This window comes from Mya arenaria, chromosome 3, assembly GCF_026914265.1.
Source record: "Mya arenaria isolate MELC-2E11 chromosome 3, ASM2691426v1".
NCBI lineage: Eukaryota > Metazoa > Mollusca > Bivalvia > Myida > Myidae > Mya > Mya arenaria.
The window spans coordinates 71,585,004-71,606,915 of record NC_069124.1 but is presented as its reverse complement, the minus strand read 5'-3'; the positions used below and the strand labels follow the sequence as shown (position 1 = coordinate 71,606,915).

The 21,912-nt window shown below is 35.1% G+C and overlaps 2 protein-coding genes across 3 annotated transcripts in view; one reads left to right on the top strand and one right to left on the bottom strand.

Moving 5' to 3' along the window:
• Positions 1 to 8,885, bottom strand: part of LOC128226940 (uncharacterized) — a 19,858-nt gene extending 10,973 nt beyond the window's left edge. The window contains exons 1-2 of one of the 2 annotated variants that reach the window (XM_052937060.1): positions 8,763 to 8,885; positions 35 to 843 (exon numbers count right to left, since the gene is read on the bottom strand). In XM_052937060.1, the coding sequence (XP_052793020.1) occupies positions 35 to 843 (809 nt within the window). In that variant the 5' untranslated portion in view covers positions 8,763 to 8,885. Of the gene's footprint in view, positions 1 to 34; positions 844 to 1,969; positions 2,226 to 8,762 lie in introns of those variants that run through there. The other variant, XM_052937059.1, reaches the window with a different exon arrangement.
• The window catches only part of LOC128226942 (nucleoside diphosphate-linked moiety X motif 17-like), a 24,244-nt gene extending 2,332 nt beyond the window's left edge, over positions 1 to 21,912 (top strand). The window contains exons 2-8 of the mRNA XM_052937063.1: positions 10,592 to 10,822; positions 11,057 to 11,179; positions 11,569 to 11,752; positions 12,133 to 12,158; positions 12,694 to 12,792; positions 13,630 to 13,874; positions 21,442 to 21,912. Of these exons, the coding sequence (XP_052793023.1) occupies positions 10,598 to 10,822; positions 11,057 to 11,179; positions 11,569 to 11,752; positions 12,133 to 12,158; positions 12,694 to 12,792; positions 13,630 to 13,874; positions 21,442 to 21,592 (1,053 nt within the window). The 5' untranslated portion in view covers positions 10,592 to 10,597 and the 3' untranslated portion in view covers positions 21,593 to 21,912. The remainder of the gene's footprint in view (positions 1 to 10,591; positions 10,823 to 11,056; positions 11,180 to 11,568; positions 11,753 to 12,132; positions 12,159 to 12,693; positions 12,793 to 13,629; positions 13,875 to 21,441) is intronic.

The following is a 21,912-nucleotide window of genomic DNA, read 5'->3' as shown; positions in this document are numbered from 1 at the left end:
TTAAAGAAACCTTAATGGACTTAAAGAAACCAACCTTTGGTTATTGTAGACAAACAGCCGTACACGGCCATCTTCATCTTTGTCCTTGGGCGGCAAATCTAAAAGAAGATTGTACGCTGTGTCGAGACTGCGGAACCTTTTATTTGAGGTTTTGGGTCGCAGCCACAACATTGGGTGCCCCTTATCTTCATGCACAACATCCAGCTTGAACTTCAATGTCAGTTTGTGTCCTCTTCCATTTATGTCAAAGTTCAACTTCATGTTCTGAGTGTACGGTTCATTGAAGTGCAGCCCCATCCCGACCCCATTGTCTCTAGCCAACACGATCACCTCTGTAGCCGTCCCAACCTGAGTGGTGATTGTCTCTTTACCAAACAGCCCATGTTTCTTGGTTTTATGGACAAACACCCCAATGTTTAGGTTAACCCTGTCTCCAGGTTGATACGGAAAAGATATCACATTTTTGCTTCTGTCCTCATTCTCCCAAACCCATCTGTTGCCATGGCGAACCAGCTGCTTTTCTAATCTCACAGTCTGTGTAGAAAAATCTTCTTGGTATGAGAAGGACAACTTAACATCAAGCATTTTCACCTTCTTTGTAAGCTCGTTTCTGTAAAACTCCAGTGAAGACATGTTCACAGTGAGCGCCTTTGATGTGGTCTGACGCAGAATATCTGTGGAGACAGCCTCAGAGAACTCCTTGACAGACGGAGACTTGGGCAGGGTGACGCGGTCCTTGATGGGCTTGTAGCGCACAGAGGTCCGCTGGCCGGACGGCTTTGGTTTTGGCTTGTATTCCTCCATCAACTCAACGATCTTGGAGTACTCCCGAAGATCTCGCATCTGTAATCATAAAAACAGATGTGTTCATAAATGCTTGTGAAATTAGGAATAATACTGCCCAGGGAAGTCACATGTTCAGAATAAGCAATATCACTAAGTCTCTTCTTTATTTCTGGGATATCATGAATTTCATTTTCCACTGTTTATCAATTTAAGTCTTGTAAACTGTAATAGAGCTACTGCAAATTGCCGTCTTGTCATATCTGAATTATACCAGAATATAACCAAAGATATGCATTTGCTTCAAAAATTTTAATACTGTAACTCATTTACATTTCCACTTTAAAATCCAATTAATATTATCAAATAGAATCCACAGTGCATTTATTACTTAAGCAAAGGTAATCTTATTACTTTACCAGAGTATGTTTACAGACATGCAATGATTAATTGTGATAGTGGACTCCCACACAAAAATTGGAATCCACCTTTGGCTTGCTATTTTTAAATTGCACAATATTGACATTCATATCAAAAATTAATTATCTTTATACATTAAAATCCAATTAATATTAGCAAAAAAAATGCACAGTGCATTTATAACGTAAGCAAAGGTAATCTTATTACTTCACCAGAGTATGTTTACAGACATGCAATGATTAATTGTGATAGTGGACTCTCACACAAATATTGGAATCCACCTTTGACTTGCTATTTTTGAATTTCACAATATTGACATTCATATCAAAAATTAATATTAAGGGCTGAATTATCTATTTCCAAATAATTGCTTGCTTAGAGTTGTTTAAACAAAATTGTAAGTCTGATTGGTGATCTAATCATTCTGATGTTTGTATTGTTAGTTAAGCTTTAGATATATATAAAATCTATTTAACATATATTTCACCATATTCTTAAAAGCTAATGACAATTTCAAAGCAAGATATGGCTTTAAATCCCAAGTAGATAAATTTAGAAAGTCTGTCGAAATAAAATCTAAATAAAGTATCTCTCTTTTTCTGCAAAATCTAACTAGTTTCCAATTTGAAACTCTTTCCTGATGCAATACTATTGACTAATGGAAAACATTAGTATTCAATATAATGTTCAAAAATAAATTATAACAAACTGTTGTACCCCGGTGTTTAAGTTACTAAAGCCATTTCACAAAAATACAACTAGTTACCTTTCTTTTAATCCAACAGAACTTAATTAACAAGAAGTCCAAAATTTGTAAAACTTAAATATTTTTAAGAGAATTGTAGCACCTTAAAATGTCAAATTAAATGCACTCTAAAACAACACAAAAATTACAAAAGTCCTCAAGGTATTTAAACACAAACAACTGCCATGCAGGGAGCTAGGAAAGACCATTCATCCCAACTTGGTAGTGAGCACAATGCGGACTGGAACCGCAGTACAGCCAGCCCTCTCTATGCCTGTGACAAGCGGAGTGGTCAACAATTTATACCTCGCCACACTGTGCACTTCAGTCACAGTCTACACTTCGCTGAACTTATACACTATCTTGGTCCAGGTAGAGCATGCAGTTGAATGGTTTAATAGTTTAATCATGTATTATAATTCAATATGGAATACAATTTCAGGTAATTATGGCTTGGTAAAGAGTCCTAATTCTCAATAATTTTTTTTTAGAAAAAATAAAATAACAATGCCTACCTTACCCACCCAATTATTTGGAGAAGGTAGTGGAAACAAAGATCGTTTTGGCCTAATGAAAAACTTACAGTGACAGCTTCCTTATTTAATCCTTTTTCATTTTTTTTTTCAATAACAGAAGTTATGACAAAATTTCAAGTCCATTCAGGACTGTAAAAACTAAAAGAAACCAGGAAAGGAACACTTCAAAATGAACATGCCCATCAAGTCCAGCTAGTAGTTTCATTGCATGCCTTTAATGGAAATACTTCTAACAAAAGAATTTAGAAACTTTGAAGCTCATCTTTTTTTACCTTTTTTCACAGTATTCCAGTAGTGTAAGTTCAGTTATCATTGAACATCTACAGCATAACACTGACATCTATATGACTTTGCCTTTATACATTTATAACACAACAAGATGGGAGTTTTATTGATACCACTGTTTGCCAGCTGGGACAGCAAACAAGGATTAGCAAACCACTGATGCCAGACAACAAGGCCAATACAAACAAGCTAGGAAGCAAATATAAGGCTACAATTAGACTGACCCAGTCGTTAAATATAATAATCAGTGCATTGATTGCAGTAGGTGGTGTAATTTTATTACACTGTATAATATTCAATCGCTAACCTGCATAACAAGCAATTTTTGAAAGGTCAACTATTATATACCTTTCAATGGATAGTTGGATACTAAGCTTTGACAGAGCCAAATATTGGACACCTTATTTTTTTCTCAGTACGCCTGACCTCATAATTGGGAAATAAACTTTGTTTTTAAATAAGTCTGTTTCAAAAAGCATTTTAGCGATTTTAAGCAATATCTAAAAGTTATCTATTGTTTCTAATACATTCTAACATTATGTTGCAATATATATCTCATACTTGGAAAATTAACAATTTATAAATAGTGCATAAAGGCATCTTATTATAATATTTAAATGAGATGAATCTATTACAGCTGATTCTACACGGTTTCAAGTTTTAAATTAGCACTTGAATTCAAATAAAAACATTTTGGCAAGAAATTTAGGTCAGGCTGTATGAATAAGCATTTTGAGTGCTTATCCTCTTGAAAAGAAGGGGAGATTATTTAATTCTAATTCTGTATTTTGATGTATAATAAATTATGAGTGTAGAATGGTAAATCATTACGCAGGACGTAATTCAGTAGCATATATGTAGTGCATTTAAGCACATTTCAAAGACTTGCACAAAGTAAATAACAAAATCTTCAGTAACATCAGTAAAAACACCTCAAAACCATTAAACAGTTTGTGGCAATAAGACAGATTAATTCTACATGATTTGGAATTTGCAATGAATTTGGAAGCTGCCATGATATTGGAGGCAAAGTCCAATAGCAATATGCAGCATTTATGCAAAATTCATGGAAAAGAATTTACAACGTAATCCCAGTATTTCAGAATCATTCCTACATGGACGACAGAATGGTATTTGACAAAAACTAATGCATATTTCAAAACACAACTGAATTATATCTGCACCCCCACACACTCAATAAGTCAGATGGCATGAACACACATTGGCTGCCACCTGCTATACAAGATGATCTCCCTACCAAGACCACCGAAGCATGTCATATGACCTATCCATGAACTCCATGTTAGTAAATTCTCCAATTAACTTTATGTAGAAAATCAATCCAATACCCTCCTGGTATGGCCAGATATGACCAACAACAAAGGCAGTTAAAGGTGTCCACCATAGGCCTGGAGTTAATGTGGTTAAGATTTAAATTATAACCTTCAATAATTTAAATTGCAGTTTGCTTTACCAATGACCTATGTACAGTTACGTTACTCAAGATCAAAGTGACTTTAATGTCAAAACTTGTGAAATTTTGTGCCATCCTTTTAAAAGTTTAATAATAATATAGAACAAAAGGAAGCCTGTAGTAAATTCCTTGGACTGGAATAAGGTATACAGAAATGATAAACTGATGTCAAAATACTTATAAACAGATGTATTCTTGCAAAATCCAAATTTGATCATGTTACAGTCATTATAATGATTAAATAATAGAATGGAAAAGGAGGTTAAAACAAGTTGCTTTTATTGAAATTAATTGGTTTGGTTTGAAGAGAGTATAATCTATATAGGAGGCATACAGATTAATATCTGCCACCAGTGACTTGTAACTACAAAATTCTCTTTCTTCCCAAGAGCTGTCTTCCATTGGAACAACCTCCCACCCATAATAGAGCACCCTGGAGCAGTTCAATCAGGCTGTCTGTCAGATTGAAAATGTCTCACCATAGGGAGCTATCAAACTTCTTTTTACTTTTTAACCTAATCTGTACTTCCTTATTGTAACTTTGCTTATAAAAGTTCTGATTCTTTTACAACCTTTACTCAAAACATTCTTGCAGCTTGACATGCAAATGTCTAGGTCCACAGTAAGGGTTTGACTTAAATTGAAGATAGACTTGTTTCCATGAAAAGTCTGGGCCTTGTTTCATTCAAGGATTTTAGTGAATATTAAATAACAAATATGATAGCAAGATAACGAAAATACATTTATGAATAATATGACCCTAAGATTATAAAGATCTTCCATGACCGAGAGTGTTAGACCCGACCGTAGGGTGTGGAAACGAGGTTTACCGAGTTTCCACAAAACAACCTGCCCGAGGCTTGGGATGAACCTATCTTACACGAGCAGCTATGGTAGATGCCTTTTCTCCCACCTCAGTTAAACAAAATTAAGTAAAAATGTATTTTTTGCTGGAACTCTTTTTTGCCTAGTGAAAATAAATGTGTATGGATATGTGATAATTCATGGTTGTCATGGATATGCGCGCAATGATTCAGATTATGTTAATAGTCACATCGATCATTAAATAGTTCTGAGGAAATTGAAGCATTATTTCTTGAAAGGTGCGTAACAAACTTTCTTATGGAGACATTTGAAGCGAGAAATAATTAATTTTAATAGCATTCTAAATATTGTCACAAGACAAGGATTCTATGATGGTACAGATGACAGTCTTCAACAAGGGAGGAAATTACAATGTGATGACCATTAAAAAGGAGTTCCATACAGGTACTTGTTTTATCATTGCTCTTGAGCAAGATAAGAATTTCTAGCATGGTTAAATTTTGGGATCTACTTATCTGAGGTGGGAGAAAATTTTATTTGAAAACTAAGATCTTTTATGAAACAGGTCCCTAGGCCTTGTAGGTTTGCAAACTAAATTACTGATACTCAATACCTAAATAAACTTTAAATAACTACTGGTACATTACACACCTTGTTCAGAACTTTGACCTTAAGGCTACTCAGATTGAACATTGTTATCGGTTCATACACCAGCAACAAACACAGACCATTGAAGCAGTTATGCACCAGTCAATTGTAACCACGGGCCCCCCCGGTCCGGGGGTATACCGGGGATGGCCGGGGAAAAGGGCTGTTATTTTACCTTTCAGATGGCCCTGCAGTGCCGGGTGAATGTAGTGGTTTGTCTTCGCGCAAAATATAGCGGGGAATGGGCCTGACCAAGGGTCCCTAGGTGCAGGGGCATTTGGCGGGGATATTACCATCTGTTCGTGGCCCGCAGGGCGGAGATTTTACCCGGGGTTGGCTGAACCGAAAGTCAAAGTCCCCGCTATTCCCCAGACCTGGGGGGGGGGGGAGGGGGGGGAGGGGGGGGCCGTGGTTACAATTGACTGGTGCATTACATGTGATAGTGCGGGTGTCTATATGTGGTATAGATGTCCACCTATCACCGAAAAACTGTGGGATTGATCTCTAACAGGGCAAAAGTGATCTAGTGGCTTAGGAGTCCACCTCTCACCCAAGAGGTTGTGGGTTTGATCCCCACCTTGGATACAAGTACTTTCTGATGGCATCTCAAAGTGTATACTCGTGTTTTACCAGAAAATGGACTCTATCACGATGCTATAAGCTGTCAGCTTCCGTCACAATTGAGCAAAAAGAAATTAGTTTAAACTGAAGTAGTAACATAAATCATGACTAGGTCACTAAGGCACACAATGTTTCAGCATTACCAATGAAATAGTCGCTCAAAATGACCATTTTTTTCTGATGGGAGTTTACCTCTTCCTTAGTTCAGAAGAATTCCTTCACAAAGACTACTGGAATGAGGACAGGGTGACCGGTCATGTACCCCAGTTACACCCCCTATTACATTAACTGCAATTGAGACTGACTGCAATGCCCATAATAAGAAGATATTTTATCTCTCCTTGGGACCAAAAACAAACCCTACTCACAGTCCTTACCGAGTTCATAAGCTTTGAATTTTCAAGTCACCTGATGAAAGCATAACATACTCATTCATCACGATCATTCCAAGTCGATACCAAGGCTCCATCAAAGGGTGCATCTCCACAAATTACCGTTAAGCCAGAGGCATTTTACTACACAATCATAAGCAAATTTGATTTAAGGTAGCTTTCCTTCAACATTTCACATGTATACATGTATCTTCAACTTTTTTTGAGTAACAAAGTTGTTTTTTAACTGGGCAATTTTTGTTCAGATGGTCAACAATAGTATATCTTAAAACAATACAAGTCTTAAGTACATGTACATATGCATCAACAAGACGTCATATACATTATGTCTAAAAGCAATGTGTAAAGCTACCTGTGCTCATGTCACAATTTTAAGATAATTGCCTTTAAATGATTGTGAGATTCTCACAATGCCATGAGCTCTAGAAGTACATGACTAGAAAATGTTCTTGCTTTGCTTAAAAAAATACACAACACAACACTAAATTTAATGAAACTGTTAGTTTATGTATTTTCATATTGAGAAAACCCTGACAACTCAGGACAGACTATTTATTTCTCTTCCTTGAAAGTTTAAGCTGAAAATCTTGCAAAATATACATGTGTATTGTCACTGGAAACGAGTTAGATGTTTGGATGTCTTGAACTGTTACTGAGATATGGTCATAAAGGGTAAATTAAGTTATGGCCATGGTTAAAATAAACCGTGTGCACCCAGAGTAGGACTTGAAACCCACAAACACTGGAACACTTACATTGCACTCTTAGTCTGACAGACCTTACAAGGCAGCCGTTTCTGACCCATAAAAACTACATGGTTAAAGTGTTAGTCTAAAATCATAGACGTGTAATACATGCACAACATGTTGAACAAGATTAAAGCCGGACTAATGGCAGCATGAAGCATTATTTTTTTCCTTTAAATAAGATTAATCTTGTTCATGTCTGAGTGAGTATATTTATGTTTAAGATGTATACATGTATTTCTTCAACAGGTTTTCAAGATAATCATATCGCCAAATGGCCATTATTTATTTGACTTTTTTTAATGAGATTACTTTTTAGCACAATAGTATAGTGTATAGTAGTGTTGGGAATCGGTTGCAATTTTACTATCGATGATCGGTTCCACTCAAGTAATCGATTATCGATAGTACAATTGGTTTTTAAAATACTAGATAGTACCTGAGTTGTAGTTTTATTCATGTACAGTATTAAACTCTTAATTGTTATATGCATATACCTTATGTCTATGATTGAAGTTATTAAGTGTTGTTGTATAAAAAATAGTTCATTTTCTTGCTCATTGTGGCTTTCATCAGCCATTTTGTTAAAGATAACATTTGAATTTTTTTTTTTCGATAATCGATTATAACTAAATACTTTCGATTGGCGCCGATTTCAGGCCCGACCAATCGATTTTCGATTATAATCGATCATCGGAACATCACTAGTGTATAGGTATAGAAACAATTGCCTGCTGAGCTCAATTGGTATGAGTGCCATGCTAGTGACCCTGCAGTGGTGGATTTGAGCCACTTTCCTCCCAGGTTAATTTGGTCGCAGCAGTAAAATGCAGGAATGCCTGCCTAGTTAATTGGGGAGGAGTGTAGTGTGGGCTAGGTAAAATCCAGCTGCCCAGTTAGGTCAGTTGGTTAAAATGCTGTGCTATTATTCTTGCAGTAGTGGAATCGAACCCACACTGGGTGCTCTTCTCCAACAATGGTCTGCACAAAGTGACAAACTGCAATCAGTTAGCACATTTCCTTTTTAAGACTGACTAAGAAATGATGTTTACGACAGAATATACTTAAAGGCCAAAGCAATCCATTACCGTACTATTAACACTTTGTAGAATGAAGACCTTCCTGGCTGAATTCTGAGCTTGTTTTTATTTGAATGGAAATGGGGAAATCTGAAAATCATACGTACAGTATCTGACATGAATGATACATGTTTTTGATGTATTTATCGCATAATATATAACGCCAGGTGCACCTATACAATAATTTGGAATAAAAATATCACCTTACCTATTATTTACCATTTTCATGAGGAGCGAAAAAAAATTAAATCAGCAAAAATATACGTTAGTTTCCCTTTGATCTATGATTTCACAGGTGAAAATAGACTGGTTTTATTTGCTATGATTTATCGGTTGCAGAAGACGCTTGCATGTATAATTAAAGCAATAAGCGTTTTGCTGATCCAGAGCAAAAAGTTAAAACATCAGGTAACCAGTCCGTGTGAAATGAAGTGAGTCAGAGTTGAAGGAGTGTAACCAACATTTTGTTACATACCGGAGCATGACGACATAAACAGGTAGAATCTAAACACTATTGAAAAATTGAATACACAAATGCTGAAAGGGCGGTGATCACTTGTGTTAAAGATCACAGGTAGACTGATTGGTGACCTTGGGATTAAGATGCTGTTGACTAGGGCGGGGTGCAACTCAAAGTGAAAGTGAAAGTGTACTTAATTCTTTAAATAAAATAATCGTTTATTTAAAGTATATTAGGCCTCCAGCCATGATTACAATCATGACATGCATTTATTATGACACTTGTAAGATATATTATATATTGATATATAATTTTGTACGAAGTGAAATAAGTGAATTTATTAAATTGATTATTCATTTCACCACCAATATCTATAACAGGGTACTGTGCTATTGATATAATTTTATGCAATTATGTTGTTATAACTGATATGCTACTGACATAGAATTGCACACAATTAAGATATCTAAGAAGGAGTCGGCATATTTGTTCTCGACAATTCAAATGCCAAAGCCAAACTAAATATGTTCACTTTTCATGCAGACGACATGATAGTTCAAACTTCTTAACCTATCATCACTATTTATAAAAGAAATCAATGTAAGGTAATTCAGGTAACATTCTCTAAGTTTATGGGAACATTCAATGTAAAAATGTACTTTATTTTAAACAGTGTAGACATAAACAATTTTAATGATTTAACAGGGTATCTTTATAGGCCCTCATGCATTGTATAAAATTTAGTTTAATAAAGTTTCTTTCTTTTTTATGATGATTGAATAAATATATGTGGACCGTAAAGAGCAGAACACCAACAGAAGGGTTTTACCGTTTCACATTTATGTTAGATCTATAAATGTTACTTTTTATTATCATAAATTTTGATGAAGAGGATAATTGTTTTTTTTTTCAGTGTATTAAAGATCACAATTAATTTTTCTACTAGTGAGCACCAAAAGCCATATTTCACTTGCTGCATAGCAACTCATATAATGTGTACTTTTGTTGTTCACAAAGTGAACTTTATATTGATATATACAGTCTTACATTTTTCTTTTTAAAAAAATGCCTTAAAGTGATATAAAACAACGGTAAACTAATTTAGTTTTTTAACAGTTTTACATTTTTCTTTTTAAAAAAATGCCTTAAAGTGATATAAAACAACGGTAAACTAATTTAGTTTTTTAACAGTCTTACATTTTTCTTTTAAAAAAAAAATGCCTTAAAGTGATATAAAACAACGGTAAACTAATTTAGTTTTTTAAAAAAATGTGCCAAATTGAATATATCTTTTTTTGAAAAATAGCATTGTTGAAATTGTGACCCAGCTCTGTGCACCTGGCTAAAATTGGAACAGTGAAATTATTTAATAAATACGTCTCTGTTAAGCAGAACAGCTGGAAAGCATTTAATAAATGAAGATATTCAAACATATTATTTCATCCTTAGTCACATAGAACTTAAAATAAAAGCATTTTCAAAAATGATTAACCATGCAAATTGGAAGCTAACTGATAACCTTCTTGTTTATCTACACAATATGATTTACATGTATTTAAATGTCCTTGTCTTTTTAGATTTTAATGCTGACATTGCAGTTCTTCAAACAAGGAGCTCTCAGTATATTCGAACTGACTCCGAATCTCAAACATTTTCTGAAGGTTTCCACCATCAACTCCAAGTGTCACCCTCTGTCTACAAGTTCAAGTTTGAGTTTCCGATATGAAACAATGGCTCAGCCACCAAACAAACGGGTTCTGGTGAAACTGTTGAAAAATGGAGCATTTGAAAGTGCTCACTTCACACAGGTATCAACATATAATGCTGCTAACTGAAATGTTTAATTTAAAACCACTATTATTATAAATTCTCTGATATTTGTTTACATGTACAAGTGACTTCAAAGCATTTTGTTGCAATGATTATAACCTCAAACTTTCAGAAAGCATATTTTGATGAAAGGAAATGTATTATTACCGTATGGACTGATCTCAGTGATACATGGAGGCAAATGTAACAATGTATATAAACTATATCACTAGTGTCTGGTCGATGAGTTGTCCCCGGGATGTGCAGATGGTGTGTGCTCCTGTGTTGTGGACCTGGACGGTGCCAGCCTTCTTATCTCTCCACCACAGACTGACAAACACCTCGTAAAACTTAAGGTGAACCCGAGTACTGTAATCATACATGTGAACACAAACAATCTTACATGGACATGGTTCATTTGTTGCTAGATTTAATTCTTCAAGTGAAACAAAAATCTGAGTGTTACTTTGTTTGATCACACAGCAGGTTGGTGCTCTGAGGTAAAAACAGAGCAAAGTAATTAATAGGAAATGGGTTCAAATAGTATGTTTTTGATAGAATTACTTAATTTAAACAAGATTAAAGAGTTAAAGAAATCTGTTCATAATAAAGTTTACATTTACTTACAAGTTTAAAACATAGCAACCAGAAATTTATTTATCAGCTAGATTCTTTTATTTAGAGTTTTGAAAATGGATCATACATTATGAATACTTACCAATACAGTAAATTTACTTCATGATAGCATCCACCATTCTGCCCTTTCCACGCTTTGACAAAGGAGGAAATTGCACGTCTTCCAGAGGAGATAAACAACAGAGGAATGGACTGCGGGGCAGCAGTCATCCTGGAGTCTGGGAACGGTCACATCCTTCTGATACGACGGGCAGAACACCTCCGGACTTTCCCCGGGATCTGGGTACCTGCCGGTAATAATAAGGAATATTTAAATAAATCTGTTGCTTTTTGTTTCTTTGATGCTATAAGAATAATACGTTGTAACGTGATTGTATTGCTTTAAAGAATTTCGGTCCGCCTGATAAAATGGTTGTTTGACTTTATGTTAAGATTAAATTCTTTTTTTAACACCCGGTCAAATGGTGTTACTTTGACTTCAGTTTTTTTATCAGAATCTATGTAAAATGATGAACTGATCAATTGAAATAAACTGCAAAGATGAAAATTACTTGAAACACCACTTCATTATCTCTGTCATGCACAATGGACCGCTGTCATTGTTAAAATAGAAATTGAATGTTACAGTACTTAACTGTTTTTTTTTTAACATTGAAAATGTCATCTATTTCAGGAGGACACATTGAACCAGATGAAACTGTAAGTTATAATAGAACTGAGTCAAAATACATTGTTGATTACATTTGATAGACAAAAATGTCTTTGAATTCTTAATGAAAGTAAAATGTTTTTGAGTACGTGCATTGTTATAAAAACATATTAGAAAATCTTTAATTAATTAATAAAAACTTAATTGCCTTCAAGTTGATGCTGGTTCCAATTAAACTTATACTTTATATGTTATTAAGTGTTTTGATCAATGTTCTTGCTCACTAGCGGATCCAGGGAACTGAAGGGGGGGTCCAAATCTTCTGAGTTTACTTTTTATGTCAATAAAAACATAGAAAAAAGGAAATAGAATATGTACAAAATGTACGGGGGTGTCCTCCAAAACTGGTGCTCCTAAGTTACACACCACCCCCTCTAACGTCTATTCTTGGTGCCAAGGCAGTTAAGCGAACATTTACAATAAATGATGTGATATTTATGTAATGTGTTTGTTGTATCTAGTTAGGTGTTTGTTAGGCATTGATACCGGTACCTTTAAACAAGGTCTCAGTATGTTTTTCCATAGTTGAGCAGTGCAGGATTACGTGAGTTGCATGAGGAGACTGGTTTAACCATTACAGAAGACATGTGCACCAGTCCGGTCTCCATTCTTGCAGTATGGGAGGTATAATTATACTGGTATTTAGCATGTTCATGAAAGATGGTGGTGTTTATGATTGTTATGATGTGGTATTTAAAACAAAATCAGGCGCTCTCCTGCCCACTCCTATTGTGAACATCATGAGTGATTTCATGCATTATTTTTTATTATTATGTTGATTGTTTCACTTGTGTATGTTCCCATCTGTCCTTCTGGTTTTATGTGACCGGGATTTAACTTTGTCATGCATGGAGGGATTCAAAATTACTTGGCACATGTGTTTGGTACATAAAGACCATGTGTTATGTGCAAGACAAATAAACCCATCCCAAAAGTTCAAGGGCACACTTTAAAATCATGACAGTTTAATCATTATGGAATGCTGCATATATGTGCATAGAGTACCCATATCCAGACTGTAGCTTTGTTGTGCACAAGAGGATTTTTAAATAAACTGGCACATGTGTTTGGTACATAAAGGCAATGTGTTCTGTTCAACAACTCTACCTTCCCTTTGACTCTCACCCACACTTGAGGTTATCTGGCATGGGGTTTGGCCTCTGCTTTTAGTTTATGATAGCTCTTCCTGAATGAAGGCATTTAGTTATTACATAATCCATTGACCTGGATTGCACTTTAGGGACATTTGGCACTTACTGTGATAACTCTAGTTTGTCAAAGAAATTGTTATTTTATCAAAGTTCTTATTTATTGAATTAATTAAATGAATTGTGCCATTCTGCAAAAAAATATGGACATGTATTGACATTAAAGTAAAATGGCAATATTTTGGCCCAAATGTCAAAGTAATTGAATTCACACAGATAACACAAGACATGGTGAATATAACACATATTTTAGTCAGTGTTCCCACCGAAGCTATCCTTGGGCCAGCCCAAGCGTCACCATGCTGTGGTGTACCTCCATGCTAGACTCAAGCCAGAGTTCACCTCCACTTCCCTGGAGGTCAAGGTCAACATGGATCCAGAGGAAGTAGGAGCATGTGCCTGGTTTGACAGGTCAAAGGTCAAGGCTATTGTGGCATCCAGGGAAGATGAAGGAAATAAGGATGAAGGGGATTCCTCAGATATACCAGAACTGTTCAGGTAATGTTCAGTTTAAAGAACATTAGTTTGCATGTGCTTCAGAAATTCAGTTATCTCACAGTTGCTTTCCAAAGATTATTATTACTCCCAATTTCAAATGTGTATTAGTTTTTTTTTTTCAAGATTGGTTATTGTCTTTGTACTTTTTAAATAAAGCTATTACACATACAGTAAAATTTCCTTATGAGACATTAAAACTCTAGATTTGTTTGTGATACTGCTAACATGATTATAACAATAAGAACAAACACAAAATATTCCAAGGGAAGCAACAACATTTTTGTTTCATTTCAACGAGGGTGTGATTATCTACCTCATTATTGAAGTTCTGCTAATTAAGTGTTTGTTTTTCTCTGTAATGCCATAAAACAACAGTCTCTGCCAACTTGTGTTGTACCTATTGTAGCTTGGAAATTACCTGTGAAAATTAGTATCTGCATTCAGGAATATCATTATGTAAGCAAGTCGACATGTATATATATATATATTGATCACATGCTATACCTTTTTTCTGTTTAACATAAATTTCACTTATTTTTCTGTATAAATTATGTAGAACATTACAACATCATTTTGCATGTTTGTAAATAACTTACATTTTATAAATTCCAGCAAGTCATACGTTTATTTCTAATTTCGATTTTATGATCAAAGTTTATTTGAATAAAGTAGTTTATTGTTCATTTATATTATCAGACTTAAAACTTAAATATTTGCTTTTGATTTTATGAAAACATTCTTTAAATGTTCGTCAATTTCTATATTTTAAAACGGAAATGATGTTAGGAGCGTATAACAAAATTATGATGTCAGTACTAGTAGTACTTCAGTACTTAGGTGGAGTATTAGTCATCAAAATTAGACTTTTGGATGAACAAGCCGGAATTCTTGGCATCAAATTTTTTAACAAGCCCTGCTATATAAAATTCAGAATTTGAGCAAGCCTGAAAGACATTTTACCAGTGCAGGGATTGCGGACTGGTGCTAATTTCGACTACTACATTATTAAATTAACCGGGTGTGACATCACCATTTACCGTATAAGAAAGCAAATTTTGTTAAAAGTTTGTGTTGTGATTCTTACTGGATATAATCTCAGTATTCACCTCTCCTATAAACTGAATTAAAACGATCAGATACATATTCTGTTTGAAATTATTCAATGTATGTTATATGGGAAAATGTGCATTGCATAATATTCAGCTTATCATCAGTGCAGATAAAACAGTTAAGGTCATTTTTTGTTATTTTTAAAAAAGCATGTTACTCACTCAATACGTGAGTAAACTAATTATTCACTAATCTCAAAATACAACAACACAAACAGTTTAGGAATTGGCAATGTATTTGGTGAACATGTACACAGGAAAAGGCAGTATTTGGATGCTGAAAGATTGGTTATAGCGTCTGAGCAAATATGGATCGTAACCTTGGTCAATCGTGGCCACATCCGTCCTTAGAGTCAGCAACATCAATAATGACTGGTATCTTAGAAAACATCATGAAACAACTGGAACGAAACTTTAAACATACGGTAAATCTTAAATCATAAAAGTAACAAATATGTTACTAACTAATGTTAGGCAATCAAACAGTGGAATTCTGTAAATGAAAATAAATATGCATGTTAATAGAGCACATGTAACAGGAAAATCAACCTGAAAATAGGGATTGGATGGGCGGGAAATATTATCAAATTTATGTCAATAATTGTATTTACTCACTCAATACGTGAGTAAACTACTTATTCACTATTCTCAAAATACAACAACACAAACAGTTTAGGAATTGGCAATGTATTTGGTGAACATGTCGAGACAAACAAAGAGGGTAATATCCAATCAATTATTGCTATATCTATTCTTATTATTCATGTAACAGATAAATATATATATGTAACAAATACAATAAAAAGTAAATATTACCTTTAACAGTGTCCCTTCCAAATTGAAGTCCTCAAGACACTTCTCAACTTACATAATATGACAAACGTGTCTCATTACATAACTATCTAACCTAGATCACTTTCTTGAAGATCTCTGTACATAACTATCAAACCGAAATATCACTAATAGGTCTCTATACCTAACTATCAAACCTAAATATCACAAAGGGTCTCTATCCTTGGTTATCAAAGCTTACTATCACAAAGGGTATCTCATTTAATCTAATTTCTTGAATGGGCCTCTAGCTTTAGTTATATTGGCAACATATCACAAAATGGTCTCTAGACGAAGCAAGATATCACTAATGGGCCTTTATCCTTGAATATCCAAGCTTAATATCACAAAAAGGCCTATATCCAAAGTTATCTAAACTTAAGCTCACAAAGTGCATTTTGCCCTAAGGTAAACATCACAAAAGTGTCTCAAGTTCTAGCTATATCAGCTAGCTATCATAAAAGGGCCTTAACCCCTGGCTATCCAAACCAAATATCACAGAAGGACTTCAAGTCTAGGCTATCTAGCCCCAACTATCTAAGCTAAATATCCGAAAAGAACTCTAACCCAGGCTACCAAAGCCAACTATCACAAAAGGGCCTCTGTCCCTAGTTATCTTAGTTAAATATCAATAAAGAGCCAATAACCCTGGCTATCCAAACAAAATATCACACAAGGGCAGCTATCCCTAGCTATCTAAGCCAAATATCACAAAAGGTCATCTAGCCCTGGCTATTTTAGTCGAATATCACAAAAGGGCAGATAACCCTGGCTATCCAAGTCAATTATCTCAAAAGAGCATCTAGCCCTAACTATCAAAGCTAAATTTCGGAAAAGAACTCTAACCCCGACAATCAAAGCAAACTATCATAAAAGGGCCTCTATTTTGGTTATCTAAGTTAAATATCACTAAAGGGCCCATAACCTTGGCTATCCAAGCCATATATCACAAAAGGGCAGCTAGTCCTGGCTATCCAAGCTAAATATCACAAAAGGGCAGCTTACCCTGGCTATCCAAGCTAAATATCACAAAAGGGCAGCTAGCCCTGGTTATCCAAGCCAATTTTCACAAAAGGGCAGCTAGCTCTGGTGATCTAAGCCAAATATCACAAAAGGACAGCAAGCCCTGGCTATCCAAGTCAAATATCATAAAAGGGTAACTAGCCCTGGCTATCTAAGTCAGTCACAAGTCACAAATCACAAAAGGGCAGCTAGCCCTGACTATCAAAGTCAACTTTCACAAAAGAACTCTAGCCCCGGCTATCAAAAATAACTATCACAAAAGGGCCTCCATCCCTGGTAATCTAAACTACATACCACTAATGGGCCTATGATCCTGGCTATCTAAACAAACTATCACAAACAGGCAGCTAGCCCTAGGTATCCAAACAAAATATCACAAATGGACTTAAATTTTGGCTATCCAAGCCAAATACCAGAAACGAGAATATAGGCCTAACTATCTGAGCTAAATATCCAAAAAGAACTCTAGCCCCGGCTATCCAAACCAAATATCACAAAAGGGCCTATAACCCGGCCTCTATCTAAACTAAATATCACTAAAGGGTCTATAACCCTGGTTATCCAAACAAAATATCACAAAAGGGCAGCTAGCCCTGGCTATCCAAGCCAAATATTACAAAAGGGCAGCTAGCCCTGGCTATCCAAGCCAAATATCACAAAAGGGCAGCTAGCCCTGGCTATCCAAGCCAAATATCACAAAAGGGCAGATAACCCTGGCTTTCTTAGCCAAATATCACAAAAGGGCAGCTAACCCTGGCTATCCAAGACAAATATCACAAAAGGGCAGCTAGCCCTGGCTATCCAAGCCAAAAATTTCAAAAGGGCAGCTAGCCCAGGCTATCGAAGCCAAATATCACAAAAGGGCAGCTAGCCCTGGCTATCCAAGCCAAATATCACAAAAGGGCAGATAGCCCTGGCTATCCAAGCCAAAAATCTCAAAAGGGCAGCTAGCCCAGGCTATCCAAGCCAAATATCACAAAAGGGCAGATAGCCCTGGCTTTCTTAGCCAAATATCACAAAAGGGCAGCTAACCCTGGCTATCCAAGACAAATATCACAAAAGGGCAGCTAGCCCTGGCTATCCAAGCCAAAAATTTCAAAAGGGCAGCTAGCCCAGGCTATCGAAGCCAAATATCACAAAAGGGCAGCTAGCCCTGGCTATCCAAGCCAAATATCACAAAAGGGCAGCTAGCCCTGGCTATCCAAGCCAAATATCACAAAAGGGCAGATAGCCCTGGCTATCCAAGCCAAAAATCTCAAAATGGCAGCTAGCCCAGGCTATCCAAGCCAAATATCACAAAAGGGCAGCTAGCCCTGGCTATCCAAGCCAAATATCACAAACTTAATTGAATACAAAATAATCAAACTAACTTTTTACTCTTTATCCCCCTAAAAAAGCACACAAAAAAACCCTTTATATCTCTCTTCATTAGACCTTTAATGAGTATCTTAGTAAATGTCAATAAATGCTTTTAAACATAAATAAAACGTTTCATAAGTCTAAAATCAGTGTCACTGTAACTAAGGTTTCTTTTACATAATTGTCCATGGAAGAAGCACAATTCCAACTTCCATGTTTTTGTAATAATGTCTTTCAAATAATTTCTTTTCAGCACAAGCTATGACACCACCAGAACGAAACGAATGAAAACCAAAATGACTAGCATCTTAACCTATTTTAACTAATTTGGTCTTAAACAAATCATGTACAGTTGTCTAACTAATTGGTTTATCCAAAATTCTCAATTTATACGTATTAGTTTTTGTTTTTTGTTTTTTTTCTACAAATTCGCACAGCTCTAAAAACATACTCTGATTGATCACTGTCTATGCCAGATTTTATCAAATATGTATGTAGCAATTATACATGACAAAATTCAGTATGCGTTTTACCCATAACAACGTTATTTCCTTCTCTTTTAACGCCAGTCATTGGCTTTTCAATATAAATTTCACAAAGAACTGTTCTCAGAAACTAAAGCGTCTTTCAAAATCATCTTTCTTTTTAAAAATTTCACTATTTATAAGCTCCTTTTTATTAACCGTTTTTTCCCACTTTCCTTATGCTACCCAAAAGACAGTTTAACCAAGTATCACCACAAAGATAATTTTCATAAAAACACTTGCCCAATACCGTAAAGTATAGATTTCAGTTTTGATTTACTAACTATATCTTCCTGAATAACGATCACTAAACATAAGGCTATAGATACAGGTGAAGCTGGTAAACTTTTTTTTTTTTTTTTTTTTATATATATTTGATTTCTTACAACATGCTCTAAATTTGTTAGTTAAAGAATAGTTACAGTAGACAGTAGATTTTCTCTCTAAAGCAAAATCACATCTTTAACTTCTGAGAACTGCTCCTCTGGGTTGTTTGAGACAGTTTGACAAATGCTAGCTGTTTTTTGCCATCTAACAGATCCGAATATACAACCGGTATACAAAAAAGAAATCTTACTTAATAAAAGTAAAACAACTTCTATATAATATTATCAATAATGAATTAGTAACAATATCTTGTAGACTAGAGTAATGCATTCCATGAGTTGCCATTACAAATCACAATCCAATCTTACTATAAGAACATCACTTGTACATCCATCTGTACCAAACATTGTAGAATATTTCTAGCTGGAACATAAATATGGTCTTTTCTTAAAATCAAAACTTCATAATATATTTCTTAAATGAAGCATTCTCACCTTTACAATATGCCAAATTATTCAAAACTTTTGGTATCTAATAAACTGGAGGTACCGACAGATTGTTGTCTTTTCCCCTAATAAACAGAAAAAGCATCAACTGCCTCTGTGAACGGAGTCCAAAACAATGAATTCTCTTGACAAATTATGAGTGTAATCATTAATTTAGGGACAGTATTGTTCAAATCAATACATACACTTGTATAACAAACATAATTTTTAAGTGATAAACCTTTAACTACTTACTAAATAATGCATTTATGGAAAATATTATAATGGAGAACAAGTGTGTAACCGTGTATTTAATAGCTTTAAACGCAAAAATATTAAATGATTTGTGAATGCTTAAAGATTTACTGTGGTCTACTATCATCTCATAGAGTAGAAATATCATGTGTTATGCTCATTTCTTTTCAAATTAAACTCGGTATCCTTCGTAAGAAACATTGTTTTCGACATTTAAACATCGTTTTTGATATATCAAATCAATTGTATTAATTTTGGTAATTTGGAGTAAGAGTGCATCTTTAGCAAATCTGTCTTCATAATGCGGCTTATACAATGTATTAAAATAATTACAAAATCCTGACAAGTCCCATAATCATCATAATCAACAATTATACTTAACTTATCGATCAACGAATTTTGTGTTCTATGTATCAATAAACCTTTCAATAAAACGCCTTTAGTCTCACCTTGAAAATATATCATAAGCATTGACATTATGTGGAATGAAAGGTACTTCATAAGCACACTTTTTCTGAATCAAATCATGAATTGCAAAAGATGCAAACTCATTATTTCGTAATGTTGATTGATTGTTTTTCATGATAAAACTTTGTGGTTTGATAATGATAGATAAGACGTATACATTTTCTATAAAGACAAAATTTCATTATCAGCCTTTAAATTATCTTTCCAGAATGTTGTGAAATATCAACCGAGTTTTCAAAATATTCAGAAAAAACAATTTAATAATCTGCAATTCAGTCTATTTTAAACAATTTTCTTTTGATAATAACCAGTACTTATCATAATCACTATCCGCCATTGGCTGGAACGAACAGCTGCATCCGTGGAGACGCGGTTGCTGCCATCGGTCTGGTAACTCCTCGGCCACGCCCGATGCCCATGAAGTTGGTGGTTCCTTGCGGGTCTGCGGCACATCCGCTAGCAAAGTACCCGTCTGTGCCGCATTTGAAATAGATGACTGTTCCACCCTGTACAAAACGTCCTTCTGCCAGAGAAACGCCGCCAAGACCTCCCCGAAAACTTCGAAAAGAAGAAGGCTCTTTTCCAGCCGTCTCCGACACCCATTCAGATTCCACAGTCTTTTTCAGCTGGTCAAAATTCTTGTTGAAATACCACTGCAATTGTTTAACCAAAGAACTGATCAAATTTATATCTTCGCTGTCAGACATTTCAAAATAACTTCTTATTTCACCAAATACAAAACCTCCAGTGACGAAAACAAAATCGTTTTCCCCATATACCCACAAAAACACGAGGAAATCATGTTACTAGTGTCCTGTCAAACAAATCCACCTAAGTACTGAAGTACTACTAGTACTTGAACCAATCTCCTGAAATCAATAAAGTTTATATTTTTCAAAACGTGAATAATTGTATTTATGAAAGGAATCGGACACTAATATATTGCCTGGACTGGTTAAATAAAATTGAGTTTTATATGTTGATCTGTGGCAGATCCTATGTATATAGTTGTACTGGGAAAATATACCAATCTTATTTAACTGAATCCACTTGAGAGCACAGTAATGGACAGATAGACAGACACTGATGATGTAATGTACTTTGCCAGTATATTATTATTGATTTGTATCCAACACATTCTATTCTTGCTAAGAATGATAACAGTGCTGCTTTAAATTTCTTCCAGTGCCCTAATCATAGACAAGAACAAGCAGCAAGTTGCAGGCCAGCTGGAGTTTGCCGACTTGCTGAAAACAGCGAGGGAAGACAAGGACCAGCGGGGTCGGGTCAGCACGGGGACCAAATTTGCCCTGGAGGAATGGCTCACACTTACTTGATATGAAGACTCAGGAACCCTAGTTACAACCACTACTGCCTTTATTCTTCACAAGTGTTCTTAACATTTTTATTAGTTTCCAAGGGCGTAGTGAGGGCAGTTTGTGAGTAATGCAGCAGGAAAGAAATCCAGGGACGTTTTATGTTGATTGCAACGTTCTACCACTGAACAAACTTCTCATACATCATAAGTATGTCACGCAAATCACTGATGTCGTAAATTTCAGATTTGGCAAGTCAGTTTGATATTTACATGATTAAATCTGTCAAATAAGATTCTATCTGTACATAATCTCAAAACCGTCGTAAATTTTGAAATCTG